The sequence below is a fragment of the Podarcis cretensis genome (genome assembly GCF_951804945.1).
Source record: "Podarcis cretensis genome assembly, chromosome: 5".
NCBI lineage: Eukaryota > Metazoa > Chordata > Lepidosauria > Squamata > Lacertidae > Podarcis > Podarcis cretensis.
In genome coordinates, this window is record NC_137174.1 from 2,890,387 (window position 1) to 2,906,172 (window position 15,786).

Consider the following 15,786-nt stretch of genomic DNA (forward strand, 5'->3'; position numbering starts at 1 on the left):
ATAACATATAAGTCTGCATCCACCATTCCGCATTTCAAGCATCCAAACATATCCATTCCATATATTCATTCTTTGATGTGTCACATATTATCTAGAGTATCTTAAATTAGGTCTCTTTCAATGATGTATTGGCAGAAAAGTGCTTTTTGGCTCCTATATTTTCGGCCCTACCTCTCTGAAGAAGAAGTTCCAAAATCTTTTCCCCAAACGATAACCCTCATTTTTTCCAAATTTAAAAGGCAGTACGGTTTGATAAGATACATGAATATACTCCTTTAACTTCACAAGGAGTCAGCTGCCTAGGTTACAGTCTTCCCAATTCTTGTGTTACAAAATGTTAACAACCCCCACCCCAATTTAAGTTGGCCAATTATTGTTCAATTAATAAGATGCTCCCTTGAGACGAATCCTGATTCCCAAACTATATCCCAAGTCTTAAAACTTACTAGCCTGTAAAATGAAATTCTCTGCTATTTCTTATATGAGGGGCTTTTAGAGGCTGGACAGAGACTTGGTCCCTTCTTTGCCAGCCCCTCTGGGGAGTAAAAAGCAGACTAGTAAAAATAAAAGATGTCAAGCTAGAAACACAGGAGGCCACTCCACAGCCCCTTCTACTGCGTTCTGGCTGCTAGGGCTGCAGCCAGAAGTGGCATGCTCTGTGTGAGGGAGCCCCCTGGCAACTTTTTATATTGTTATTTGTTTGTTTGTTTGTTTCATAAAATGTATACACTGCTTGATTTCTTTTGCCTGCTTTGCTGACAGTTCTACTGCTGGCACCAACAGTGAAAACTGATAACTGACAGCTTTGCTTGTTCCTTATGAAGCTGATGTAAAGTCTAGGGCCCAGGAAGAAACTGTCAAGGTAACAAGCAAGGGTTGGGCATGGAAAGGGCAAGTACTGTGTTTACCAACCATTTATTCATGTATTTTCTTAAAGTACAACTTGTTCCCCTGTAACAAGGGGAAAGGCAATGGGCGGCAGGAGCTTAATCTAAACCCTGTAAAAATTATAGCTCAGGAGTGGCATCCTAGGGGTGAGAAGTCTGTTGAACCTTTCTTTCCTGCTCTAACTCTATCAGGGCAGCCTTGGGGGACTGCAGCAAACCGCAGCTACAACCGTAGTTCAGTTTCAAATTCAGGGTATGAAACTGACATCTTAAAACTAAAGGGTAACTTATACGTCTAAAAACCTCAGTGGAAGCTTACCACAGGTTCGACTTAAGGTTAAGTGCAGCATATAAACTAAATGGTAAGGGCAGGCCTCAAGCCAAGTTAAAAGCTCAGCTTTTGCTTCAGATTCAAAATCAGTAAAAACTAGTTGAGTAAAAAACATACTCACTTAAGACTGTAATCCTAACTATGTCTAATTAATAGGGCTAACTCCCATGTAAGTGGGGTGAGGAATGCAGAATAATTCATCCTATGTTGTCCGCTCCCCAGAGAAAAATCCCATCCACAGGGTGCTAATCTAACCTAAACCGCCTTTCATAGAATCATAGAGTTGGAAGAGACCACAAGGGCCATCGAGTCCAACCCCCTGCCAAGCAGGAAACACCATCAGAGCACTCCTGACATATGGCTGTCAAGCCTCTGCTTAAAGACCTCCAAAGAAGGAGACTCCACCACACTCCTTGGCAGCAAATTCCACTGTCAAACAGCTCTTACTGTCAGGAAGTTCTTCCTAATGTTTAGGTGGAATCTTCTTTCTTGTAGTTTGGATCCATTGCTCCGTGTCCGCTTCTCTGGAGCAGCAGAAAACAACCTTTCTCCCTCCTCTATGTGACCTCCTTTTATATATTTGAACATGGCTATCATATCACCCCTTAACCTCCTCTTCTCCAGGCTAAACATGCCCAGCTCCCTTAGCCGTTCCTCATAAGGCATCGTTTCCAGGCCTTTGACCATTTTGGTTGCCCTCCTCTGGACACGTTCCAGTTTGTCAGTGTCCTTCTTGAACTGTGGTGCCCAGAACTGGACACAGTACTCCAGGTGAGGTCTGACCAGAGCAGAATACAGTGGCACTATTACTTCCCTTGATCTAGATGCTATACTCCTATTGATGCAGCCCAGAATTGCATTGGCTTTCAGGTTTCTGTTCACTAAATAGTGGTGCAGCCAGTTGCTGGTCCACATCTCCTTATATTTTTTTTAATGAGGCCTGCCTGATTGTGTTAAAAATATGTATATTGTAGATTCTGACCTCACTTTATATAATGTGCAACTTCTACCCGACCCATCTCCTTTTTGAAGAGTAGCACACTTGCTCTTTTCCATACACATAATTTATGTGCATGTTTGTGCTGACTGAGATATAAAAGAACATGGCACAAATGCATTGTCGCATTCATTCTGCACTTCCTTTGCAAGGTAGTGAAGCATATCTAAAGTTATTTGGTGCAAATCTGTTTTGTTTTTTTTCAAATAGCTATTAAATGGCTGTATAAGTTGAGCCATAAAATACAACAGGGTGCGGTGCACTTATGAAATCAAGGCATAAGCATGAAATCTTGTCTTCATTTTCTCTTTCTGTGTGTGCATTTCTTACAGAGTAAGGGCGCCAACCTGGATTCTGCAACCCCTATCTAAATCCCTGCCAGTTGTGGCTAAATTGTAATGTTAACCAACCAATTTAAAACCATTACTGACATAGAAACATGTATTTAGAGATTCTGTGCCAACTATGAAACCACACTTTTTTTTTTCAAATCATGTGAACAGGATACTGTATATGGAATGCTAAATGCTGAAACCCACATTGGTTTTTGGGGTTACCTTTCTTGATTGCTCAGTTTGGCATACATGGCTTTGACCAACTCGGGGCACTTCAGCAAATGGTTGGTAACAATCAAGAACCTGAAAGAGGAGGAAAAACAATAGGACAAACTGTTGTTGGTTGTAGGAAAACTGCAAAAGTTAGCTACTTTGCACTGTGCAAAGTTACCGGTAGTTCACACTGGCATTTTATAATAATTGGTCACTAATCAAGTTACATTTCTATCAGTACCTGCTAAACTATGTAAGAAGTAAACAACAACAACAAATTTAACTATTTTTTTTATTTGCAACCATGGACATGTGCAGTGCCGGATTTACGTATAAGCTAAACAAGCTGTAGCTTAGGACCCTACTGTCTTGGGGCCCCCAAAAAAATTTAAAGGAGGGAAAAACTAGATGTACATTTCCAAAATATAAGATAAGTTCAACAATTACTTTGATCAAAGACATATTTTGTTATGTGCAAATGGCTTTAGATACCTATTAGGTTCATAAATTACCATATAGCATATATTCAAGACAAAAAACCAGTGAAAATTTGTTGTTGACAAAGGACAGCTGCACATATAAAGGGCCCCATTACCTTCAGTTGCTTAGGGCCTCATCAAACCTAAATCCAGCCCTGGACATGTGTCGTTAGAAATTCTAGCCTATAAATATATTTGCTAATTGCTACTGCAATCCCTAACCTCCTAAATTCATGAAGGACCACGTGTGCAGCCTGGGAGTCATTTTAGACTCCTAGCTGTCCATGGGTTGCCAAAGCTTTGGTTCTGTCCGATCCAAAACAGCATGCATTCCACCAAATGGTGCAATCCTCAGACCCCTCAAGTATGCTAGCTTAGTGGTAGCATTGCAAAATATAACAAATGCTCCCCCCCCCCCCCGCTTTCTGTCCTGGCTGGCAACACTTCAGAAGTTGGTCCATTGCGCCTCTGTTCCTTGACCCCATTTTAAGAAGATTAAATAGTAAAGGCTTTTAAAATAAAATAAAAATAAAATAAATGAATTGGATATTGTTCAGGCAGACTTAAACGTAATATGAAGTAAATGGGAGGCACAAGAATACAATCATTTGTAAATGTCCAGAAGACAATAGGTTAAACATGCTAAATAGATAACTCAATTGTGATACTGAATTTCATATGCACACAAATAGTTGGATTAAATTCCCTGTCCCACGCAAGCCAGGACATCTTTGATAACAGAAGTAGGCAAATTCCTCTGTAGATTTTCCTAAACTACAAAAATGGAGATTCCCAATCTAATGTTCTTTCCGCATGCACCCCTTTGTCCAATGGATCATGCCCTGCTGCGTAACAAACATTTGAAACCTTCAGGATTCAATCTTGGACAAAGATGGAAAAAACAATCATAATTTTTTTTAGCTGTTGACTGTGAATTTCAGGTGACCAGGTAACCAACTAGGCACTTGGTTTTTGAGACAGTCAGAACACTAAAGGTGCAATCCTATATATATTTACATGAGCATGAGCTCCATTCAAGTCATGTGCTATGATTTCGCTATAAACAGGGGAAGGGAAGATTTACCAGATTATAGGATTATTTCATCTCAAACCAAAATAGTTGCATTTCCTTAAGAAGCAAAATTACACCTTTTACAAGTAATAAATCTGACTGATTAAGGAAGGGGGTTGGAAAACAAACAGAATCACAACCAAGTTACACATTAAATGCAAAATGGGGGCACCACCAAAAATGTCATCATCCATAACGCTTGCCCCATGCAATGACACCATTGCATTCTTTCTTCTCTCCACCAGCCTATGATAAGGAATGAGACATGAAAACTCACAGAATGACTTCACAACATGGCGTAAGGGCTCTTAAATATTACAGATGAGAGTAGGCAACTTCACCAAGGGAATATGCCTTTTCAGCAGCATCCTCATGTTGTGCGAAGTATGTCCCTTGACACTCCAAACGGCCAGATCCACTTGTAGCCCCACCCACAAAGGCCTTGTGTTTATATTATGCAATGTGGCCCAGATTCAATGCTGAGAAGAGGACCATTAGATGTGCTTTGCCCAGCTTCAGTACAAAAATCATTTCCACATGGTGTTTGTGATTATATTAGTCACAATTCCCATTCAAAAGTCAAATATAGTCATGGCTTTGAGAGAAAACTATTAAAAGAGTTCTTGTAGAATACCAGCATTGCTTCTACAGATGTCAAGTATCTGTTGCAACACTACAATTAAAGAACATTTTTTCCAGTGAGAAATAGCTATCAAACCCTCACTTGCACTTGGAACTTGTAACATGAGGAAACTCCAACTTTCCAGGAATTAAAAACAAATTTGGTCTTTTGGAGAGCACACAATTTTGTAGGGGGGAAAATAAAACCATCCCTAAGTTAGAAAGGAAGGATTTTCAACTCGTAAGAGGGCAGAAAAATATTTTTACATACAGCTAGAGAATACTTTACACATCATAGCATAGTGATTATACAATTCCATGACTCCCTTTTCAAACTCTTCCTCGCAGCTTCTGGTCTCAACTACTGGCTTTCCATTCATGATTAGCTCCACAAGCTTAAAGTACCTACGAAGTGGGGAAGGATAACGCTATTTTCTGGTCTTTAAACTTATAGAAGAGAGGTACAGAATCAGCTATACAGTCATACCTCGAGTTGAATGTGCTTCAGGTTGAGCGCTTTCAGGTTGCGCTCCGCGGCAACCCGGAAGTAACAGAGCGCGTTACTTCTAGGTTTTGCTGCTCCAGCATGCGGAGACGCTCAAAATGACGTCAGGCGCATGCATGGAAGCGGCGAAACGCGCCCCGTGCACATGTAGATGTGCTGTCGCATCTTACGTTCCGTTTGGGATGCGAACGGGGCTCCAGAACGGATCCCGTTCGCATCCCGAGGTACCACTGTATTCATATATGCTTATTCCAGTTAAGAACAAATACGAAGAAGGGCACAGTTTAGTTTCTTCTCCCCCATTATCCTCTCCTCCACCACAACTACTGTATTTTTCGCTCTATAAGACGCACCAGACCACAAGACGCACCTAGTTTTTGGAGGAGGAAAACAAGAAAAAAAATATTCTGAATCTCAGTAGCCAGAACAGCAAGAGGGATCGCTGCGCAGTGAAAGCAGCAATCCCTCTTGCTGTTCTGGCTTCTGGGATAGCTGCACAGCCTGCATTCACTCCATAAGACGCACACACATTTCCCCTTACTTTTTAGGAGGGGAAAAGTGAGTCTTATAGAGCAAAAAATACGGTATATCAACAGATAAAAATGGTTCCTCCCCAAATAATTCTGCTTTTTTCTGGACTTCTTATGTCTAGGTATAAACACACTTGGAATAAAGTTCTTGTTTCCTCACCTCAAAGGGGGTATTTCAAAACTAGAAAAGATGTAGAAAAAGTAAACCAAAATGATCAAGGAAAGGTTACAGTGTTGGGGGCTTACCGGTTGAGAGAGAAGGTGAGTAAGAAGAGATATGATAGAAATTATGCATGGTGTGAGAAACTAGACCGAGAAAACTTTTCTCCCACTCTTATAATACTAGAATTTGGGGACATTCGATGAAACAGAATGTTGGAAGAGTCAAAATGGGGGAAAGGAAGCACTTTTTCACACACTGTACTATGGAATTTGCCGTCACAAAATGTAGTGATGGCCACCAACCAGGATGGCTTTAAAAGGGGTCAGACAGATTCATGGAGGTTTAGGCTATCAGTGGTTACCACTACGGTGGTTGTGTATTACTTCCAATATCAGAGGTGAGGCGCCTCTGAATACCATTGCTGGGAATCACAGCTAGCTACGAGGGCTGTGCACTAGGACCTCCCTTTCCAGAGCCAGTCTGCCTCTGAAGACCACAAGGGAGGGCACACTCATGTCCTGCGTAGAGGCAGAGCGCAGGCATCTGCTTGGCCCTGTGAGACCAGGATGCTGGACCAGGTGGGCCACTGGCTTGATCCAGCAGGCTCTCCTTGGGTGCTCAGGAGGAAATGCTTGTTCTAAAATTATCTAAAGACAAATAATGCTTTTTCTTCAAATCAGTAATTTTAATATGACAAATGTAGCTTACTGAAGCTCATTGACGAACCCTTCTTTAATGGAGCACCAGTCCTAAATCTAGTCCGTAATTGAATACCCATAGTTTTTCTAAATTAGCTTTTATAACATATACTGGATAAATTATAATGCATCTTTGAAGCACTTTTCCCTATCCCAGATATACAGTATGTGTTTGCAGGTTCAATGTTTAAAATAGATAACATATGGTGTCCAATGTTGTTTCTTTTCCCTTTTTCAGGCGGTAGCTTTCAAAAGACACAAGGCTCTTCTCTGCTGTTGATTAGAGCAAACCAAAATAGAAAAAAATTATCTGACTTCTTGAAGACTTTTAAATTTTCCAGTGCCTAAGGCATGACTTTTCATCTGCTTGCGTGTAAAGAAGAGTTTTTTTATACATAAAAGGGGGAGGGGGAGGGAAGGAAGAAATGCAACTCAGAGAAGCAGTCGGATCAATTTACACTGCAGTTCATGACATTCCCATCTTATTTCTGCTATCTCCTCTCCCTCTACCCAAGAAAACATATGAGTAGATAACCACAGTAATGATTACAGGACTGGGATAATAAACAGGGTAGAAGACGACTGATATATATATATATACACACACAGAGAGAGAGAGAGAGAGACTATATATCTATGATTTGGCACAGTATGTATTGCACAGAACTCACACTCTCAGTCAGCAATGCAATACATCCACACAAGATCCTTGCTCTATTTTGTATTATTATTATTATGGCCTATGCTAATCATTACAATATAAGGATTAGAGAAGCTGCCTTATAATTAATCACCCATTGGTGTATTTAGCACAAAACTATCCCCTTTACTATCTAGCGGCTATCCAAGATTTCAGCTAGATGTTTTCTCCACCCCTGATACCTGAGGTCCTTTTAACTGGATATATTGTGAATTAGGAAAAAAAATAGAATCATAGAGTTGGAAGAGACCAGAAGGGCCATCGAGTCCAACCCCCTGCCAAGCAGGAAACACCATCAGAGCACTCCTGACATATGGTTGTCAAGCCTCTGCTTAAAGACCTCCAAAGAAGGAGACTCCACCACACTCCTTGGCAGCAAATTCCACTGTCAAACAGCTCTTACTGTCAGGAACATTTATATATGGAAAACCTTTTGTCTCTCTGACCAATCTACTTGCAAGTAAGCTACCCCAGGTTGCACATAATACAGGGTGCAGCCAAGTGGACAGCATCCTATTTGCTCACATCCCTAAGCCCACGTTTCTGCCACAGTGAGTTGCCAAGTATGACTCTTAAAGCTCAACTGAGTCCCAAGACCCCTTGGCCAGGCTACCTTCTAAGGAGACCGTTAAACTGCTTTGTGTTTTAAAAAGGAACCTGTATAACCTACCTCAGTACAATTCTGCACCTGAAGAAATCCAGGTTACCATATCTAGTGAGGCCAAGATGCTCAGTTTAAGCAGTGTATATTTCTGGTAGATGGGAAGAGGGCTCAAATTGTTTTAAATGAAAAACAACAACTGAAGAAAGCTAGATACACACACACACACACACACACACACACACACACCTTCAACATTAATAAAATGTCCCATCCCCCCCTTTTTTAAAGCCACTACTGTGCTAGAAAAAATAATTCCCTCACTTAAAACAATAGCATATACTATTTCTGTATATAGAGTATATCAGTCATCAGTCAGCCTCTATGTAAGAAAACAAAAATGAGTATACTGGGGTTGGGGGTTGGGGGGGACAACTAAATATGCTAATAAATTTGAAACTAAGGCAACCACCACAGTATATCAAAGTAAAGATGGTATCTTGCCTTTCACATTTAAATATATAAAACCATGGCTAACTCTTTGAGAAGAATCTCAGAGACAGAAGACTTTTTAATAATCAAAATATCTGTTTCTGAGCACAACTCAAAGTCTTGGTGCTGACCTTGAAAGCCCTAAATGGCCTCAGTCCAGTATACCCGAAGGAGCATCTCCACCCCCATCGTTCTACCCGGACACTGAGGTCCAGCACCGAGGGCCTTCTGGTGGTTCCCTCCCTATGAGAAGCCAAGTTACAGGGAACCAGGCAGAGGGCCTTCTCGGTAGTGGCACCCACCCTCCTATCAGATGTCAAGGAAATAAACAACAACCTGACTTTTAGAAGACATCTGAAGGCAGCCAGTGTTAGAAACTGGGGTGGAAAAGCTAGGAGCCAAGTGGCTTCTGGGACCTGGGTTGTGGGCGCCAAAAGAGAATGGCTAGTTGCCACAGGAGGGTTCAGCAACACTTTTTATTTATATTTTGATAAACATGAACTAATATGCAATTCACATAAGTGACACGATTGTGAATATCATTTTTATCAGAAATTATTAATACATGTTTAATTTGGTGTTTACAATAAAAATATTGGTACCATACTTCAGTTTTCAAAACACTCTACTCTTTATACACTCTACTCTTTATTGTTAAACTCCTTACCATATTGTCTATCCTTAACATACACTACTGTACAAGGCTTCAATGCACCTACATTTCAGTAGTCATTGAGTGTCAACCTGACACAAAAAATGGCACCAAGACTTTTTGATGTGCTCGCAAATGGAGAATCTTTAGGCACAAAATGTGCCTGGTGCCCTGTACAGGGAGGTTTTTAACGTTTGATGTTTTATTGTGTTTTTGATATTCTGTTGGGAGCCACCCAGAGTAGCCAGTCAGAGGGGCAGCATATAAATTAAAAAACATATATTATTATTCCTTGTAAAATGCATTATTTACAAAATTATTCCAAAGCTTTTTTCTCACAGTAAAATCTAGCTATCACAACCAGTACCAAACTCCACTTGTGTCAAGTTGCTGAAAATCTACCTCTGTTATTCTTCCCAACAATACAAGCTCTGGAATAGGATAACTCCAACGCCCTAAGGAATCTTACTGATTCTGTAATGGCTTCTTCAGATACAGAGTAAAATAAACTTTCCATTTTAAATATTGCTTTTCCCCTCATCTCCTCCCAGAACCATCTCCATCACTTAGCTGGGATCAAGGTCCATTAGGTCCTCCTCTCCCTGAACTGGATTTATTATAGCAGTTTACTAACTGGACATACAACAAAATTCATCAAAAGGAATGATGGTGATGAATCTCCTGTTCAGGGTCCTAACACCGTAAGCAGCAAGGAGCTCAAGGCGGGCACAGCACTCGCCTCACTTTCCACTTTATTGTTTCTGACAGACCGAAAGCAGTCTGGATACTCATTCCTCATTGTGTCGTTCAAGGAGGCACAAATAAGTGTGAATTCAAATGAGAATTGTTTTTCACTTCATGTATTAATTCAAAAAGTGTGAATAAGAGTTTCAAATTTCTCACCATCCCTATCTGCAAGTGGCATTTTATTTTAGAGTCCAAAGAGCCCTGCAGACATGCAAAAAAAAGGCCAACAACTTGCACATCCAAAAGGGTTTTTCACATTCTCCTTCCTCCTACAACAACTTCTAGCAAGAGATGAAGAGTGTGAAATTATTGTAATTATGGCCCACCTTGTGAGAAACACGTGACTTCTACCAGAGACTATGGAACACCATTGGGCATTCAGTTCTTTCAATCCCAGCCTTATTTGGGGCCAATATAAAGTTTACATATTGTTAAGTTCTCTTAGAATTAAAATCAATATTAAGTTATTACAATGTATTTACTAAAAGAAGTTAAAAGCAAGCTGCACATCTCATCTGAGAAAAGACAACTATCAAAGACTTAAGGTAATGTATTGGGGAAAAGGAGAGGTATACAGACGTCCATTCCGATTCCGGGTACTTCCTGGATGCCTGCAGAACAGCAAGGGCAACGTTCAAGCTGCTTTCTTCCTGTAGTTCTCTTGTCCTCTCAGGGTTAAGACAAGTGAAAAGAACCATACAGCAATAGGAAACCACTTTCTCATCTTGATGTTTCAAGCAATTCCTCAAAAACAAAAGGAAAAAACAGGAATATTTATTGTTCTGGATTGTTTAGGCTATGTACCAACAGCCAATATGTAATGCACCCAACTCTTCAAATGGTGATGGGTATTTACTGAATCTAAGAATGTTGGAAGGGACTTTGGGGGCTATTTTATTCTAATGGATATCCCCAATTAATCCCTCAATGTGTAATGCAATCAATCAATCAATCAATCAATAAAATACCATCCAAAGATCACAGGGTGGTTCACAACATAAAAATACAAAATAAGAACACAAAATACTTAATAAAACAAAAACAAAGAAAACAAACCAATAACCCCACTCCCACAAATACATTTAAAAAGCCATAGAATGTAAATCAACCAAAGGCCTGTTTATAGAGAAGTGTTTTTACTCACACATGCATCCATCCAAAAGTTTACCTGAAACTAGAAAGGTCAGGATTGGTTCCTGTCTGGTTATGCTAATCTAAGAATTGCTACTGAAGCAAGCAAGCACTGAAGCTGTATTATTATTATGTCATCCTTTTAACACCAATTGCTTTGACACTCTTTGGAAACAGAGAGGGAATTCATACAAAGTTAAGCGCTTATGTTTATATGAATGGAATGGTAACTAGAAATGTTTAAATTGTGATGCTGTGTACAGTGTTTTTTACTTCATTGTTTGCTACCTTGCCCTCACAGTTTTGGGAAGCAGATTAGAGTTGTGGCCAAGTAGAGATTTTTTAATGGAGATTTTTCTACTTAAATCCCCCAAACTCTGTCAAACTTTGTTCAAAAACTTTGTTGCCTCATGACAATGTTGCAATGGGCAATTTAAAAAGTAGTTTGCAAGTTCTAAACAGTGTAATACAAAGTCATTAGTTTTTCATTGAGAAAGGAGTTTAAGGTTTCAAATACTACTATACATTTCTGGAACAATTTATTTGAATTTAGCATTTCCTCTTAGAGGTGACGTTAGACTAAAAAGTGGGGTTGCAACATTTATTTAATCAAAGTTACTCCAACCAATTAATTAACTAAAAGTAGGCCCCAAATTAATATCAGGCAGCAATTTTTTTAAAAAATGTAACTATTTTAATACCATAACTGACAAAAAATGAGTTGGCCAGTGCAATATTAATATAACCATTTATTCTTCTCTCACATGCAAAAGGAAATGTGTTATCTAAAATGCTGACATCAGGAATTTGTAAATCATCTAAAAGCAAGTAAAGTTATTCATATACTGAGTTATTCATATGCGATTAATACCCAAATTTATGCAGCTTTAATCAACAATTAATCAACTGACCAGGTTTTCTTGAAATTCATAGCAGTCTGTGATATTTTGGTCAAGATAAACTTGTATTTAGCCAAGCATTAATGAATTAAAACCCACTGTACCTACCTGCATATAATTTGGCACAAAACGTTAAGCATATTAAGCCTACTGGTGATCTTGTGCTCTATGTCGAAAACCAACCCAATCTATGGTCAAATTTAGAACAAGATTTTTTTTCCAGTTAACCTGATTCCTGTGATTAGCATACACAAATAAAGTACTACTCTCTCATTCTCCAAAAACACATTTTAGGGATGGTAAATAAGGTAACTTAAAATATAACCATATAATATTTCATTTGTTGATGGGCGGGACAAGATGCTTACAAGAAAAGCGAAGGGAAAGCAAGAGTCCAAATCCTGTGTTGAGAAGCTTTGTTTCCAGCTGCAATGTTTCCAAGAAACTGGAGGCTACAGCGAAAAGCTGAAGGGGAAAAGAGAGAATCATTTAATTGCCCAGTCAAAGCACCTCACAACATATCAAAGCTATCCAAAGAAAGCCACAATAATCTAGTCCAGCAGCACATTAGTGTTGCAAAGCTATGCACATGTGGTTGGAACTAATTGCAATTTAAATCTAGGAGACTTACTCAGAGGAAACATCTATAGGATTAACATGTTCACAATCTACAAGCTTGCTACGTATTCACAAATTACTAGATCCACACCATGGGTAGGCAACCTAAGGCCCGGGGGCTGGATCCGGCCCAATCTCTTTCTAAATCCGGCTCGTGGATGGTCCAGGAATCAGCGTGTTTTTACTTGAGTAGAATGTGTCCTTTTATTTAAAATGCATCTTTGGGTTATTTGTGGGGCATAGGAATTTGTTTAATTTTCCCCCAAAAAAATACAGTCTGGCCCCACAAGGTCTGAGGGACAGTGGACCGGCCCCCTGCTGAAAAAGTTTGCTGACCCCTGATTGCAGGGCAGAGCTTGCAGGGCAGCAGCTGAAGAAGGAGGAAAAAGGTGTTTCTTGTGTGTGTGTTTCTTTTTTTTTTATAAAATTTTTATTGAATTTTCACATTTTATAAACACAGACACACACACACAGACCAAGACAACACATATAAAGTTTCATATCCTTACTTTCCTAACCCCAGTTCTTGACCTCCCCCCACCCCCCTTCATACATCCTAATTCAATTAAATTAGCTCAGCAAGTTCATATCTCTCATCCTTTACATATTATTATTTTATATATATATTTTTAAAGAAATACTTAATTCTTATTACTTAGCCAAATTTATCCAATTTTCTTATAAATATTAAATCCTTTTCTAAGGTCGACTCAAATTCCTTCCACGAATTTCCCTTTTATCTTAAAAATAGGTCATAATAGTCAAACATAAAGGTCATAAACATTTTTTTTTAAAAAAAATTCTTTCCCCCCCCCGCCCCGGTTTCTGTCCCTTCCCAATGTCCCCATGTCCACAAAAACAGTTTTTAGCCTGGATTCCTCACATCTGAGGCCTTTAAATCTCTGTCAGTCTCTCTCTGCCGATTTTGTTGGTAGCCCTCTTTGTTGGTCCTCGGGTCTCAAAGGAGTTCTAGTTCAGTCTCGTCAGATTTTCTTCCATCCAAAGTACTTGGTACCAGCTGCTGCGAAAGGTCAGCTAATCTTCCATACTCAAGGAGGAAGCCCCAATCATATTTCTTGCTTCTTTTAAATTCAAATATTCCAAGTGTTCCAGGGGCTTCCTCCCTCCTCTTTCGCATCTTTCGCAGATTTGTAATCCAAAGGTCTTCTTCTTTATGTTCCGACAATGTAGGCTTCTGGTTGGTACTCTCCATCTGTACTGGCCCTTGTTCCCTCTCCTCCTGTTCCGAAGTTATCTCTTCTAATTCAGCTGTAGATTTTTTCCCGGTCAAATCCATTGTGCATTCAGCAGAGTCACTTATTTTAGAGTTCAAGGTTATAAGTTGTTTACTCATAGCCGTAGTCTGTTCCTGCAGCTTTCCCACGAGAAAAAACATTCTTTCTATCTCTGCCTGTAGTTTTCCATCTGCAGCCATTGTAGTGTTTCAATGTTTCCCCTAGGGGGATTCTGGTTACTTAATAGTTTTTTCCCAACAGTCTGTAACTTTGTTATTTCACTACTTTGTTCCCAACCAGTTTAATTCAAATATGACAAATTTAGTCCAGAAAGGTGTTAAATAATAAGATTTTTAACTTTCACTGCCCGTTTGACAGCTCCTTTGACAGCTGTCAAACTCCTTGTTCCTTTTTCTCCAGCTCACATACAGGACACTCCCGGGTCTGGGGGGGGGTTTAGACAAAGACTTCTAAAATTCCACTCTTACTCTCCAGCACAAATCTTCTTCTGTCAAATTCATGAAAATATTATCTTTTAAAAAACACCAAAAAGAAAAAACTCTCCACCTTAGTTCTCCGATCCTTGCTTTAAATCTTCTGTAAGCAGGGGGGTGCGGACTTCCCTTTAGCACATCCCCCGATCGTACCGAATTCAAAGGTTGAAATTTTAAAGTCCAAATTCCATTTTACTCACGGATTAATTAAAGTCCGAATTTCAGGGAAGAAAGTCAGCGGTCTCCGGCCATGGCTCGTGGCTTCGCTCCACTGCAGTAGCGGTCCACTCACAGCACCACGCCGCTCCCCGTACCCTCTCCGCAGCCTTTAAAAAGGCTCTTCGTGGGTCGGGGGGCGCTTTAGGTGCCCGCCGAGTCACCAAGTCCGCAGGCTTCAGCGCCTGCGGTTTCTGAGGGTCCCCACGTTGCCGTCGCGGTAGAACCCTTCTCCAGCGGAGCCGATTCCCTCCGGAGCTCGGAGGGAATCCGCCATTAACCAGATCGCGCTAACCCGGAAGTCCTTGTGTGTGTGTTTCTTGTGGCTGATTAGCTGCTCTCCCTGTGCAAAGGTCAGAGGGGGCAGGGTTTCTGTTGAGGCAGGTGATTAGCTGTGGGAGGAGCTTATCAGAGCTTGCAGGGCGTGTGCGCGCGCAGTTTGATCCATCTTTAGATTTAGGGGAGCTAGTCTCAAACGTTTGTTGGGGGAGACCTAGGGTTTTTTTGGGGGGGAGTTATTTGTCCTGTCTTCACGCTTCTTATGATGGAGGACCGCTGTAGCCAGCCCCAACGACATGTTCTCAAGATGGAGAGTGAGGGAACAGCTGCAGTCGCCTGCGGTTCCTGCACAATGTTTGCCATCTTGCCAAAGGTTGCAGGCAGCTTTACCTGCAGCAATTGCATGTTGATTGCCCTCTTAAAAGACAAAGTCCAGCAACTGGAGGAACGTGTGGCTACGCTCCAAAGAATTAGAGAGCTGGAGCTCTTCTTGGAAGCAACAGAGCACACCGTCTCCACCAAGGAGGAGACAGGGGACTCCCCTGAGAAGGAGGCTAGTTCACCAACACAGGAGTCAGATATATGGAGAAACGTGACTCAAAGAAGTAGGAGGCCCAGGGTTCGCTCTGATTGTTTAGAAATACACAATCGCTTTGAGGTCCTCTCCCCTAGAATGGAAGACGAAGAGCAGACTCCATTTGAGGATCTCTCCCTCGTTACAGTCGATCAGGTATATGAAGACGAGCAGCAAAGTCAGTCCTCAGGGAATGTGCAGGCGACCTTGGAACGGACAGCTCACGGAAGAACCCCGACCAAACCTAAGAGGAGGCGTGTAGTGGTGATAGGGGATTCCCTACTGAGGGGAACAGAAGCAGTGATCTGTGGGCCTGA

General features: G+C 40.7%; 1 protein-coding gene across 1 annotated transcript in view; it reads right to left on the reverse strand.

Moving 5' to 3' along the window:
• ATXN10 (ataxin 10) overlaps nucleotides 1-15,786 on the reverse strand; it is an 87,793-nt gene that overhangs the window by 42,752 nt on the left and 29,255 nt on the right. The window contains exons 4-6 of the mRNA XM_079975294.1: nucleotides 12,422-12,518; nucleotides 10,603-10,767; nucleotides 2,773-2,853 (exon numbers count right to left, since the gene is read on the reverse strand). Of these exons, the coding sequence (XP_079831420.1) occupies nucleotides 2,773-2,853; nucleotides 10,603-10,767; nucleotides 12,422-12,518 (343 nt within the window). The remainder of the gene's footprint in view (nucleotides 1-2,772; nucleotides 2,854-10,602; nucleotides 10,768-12,421; nucleotides 12,519-15,786) is intronic.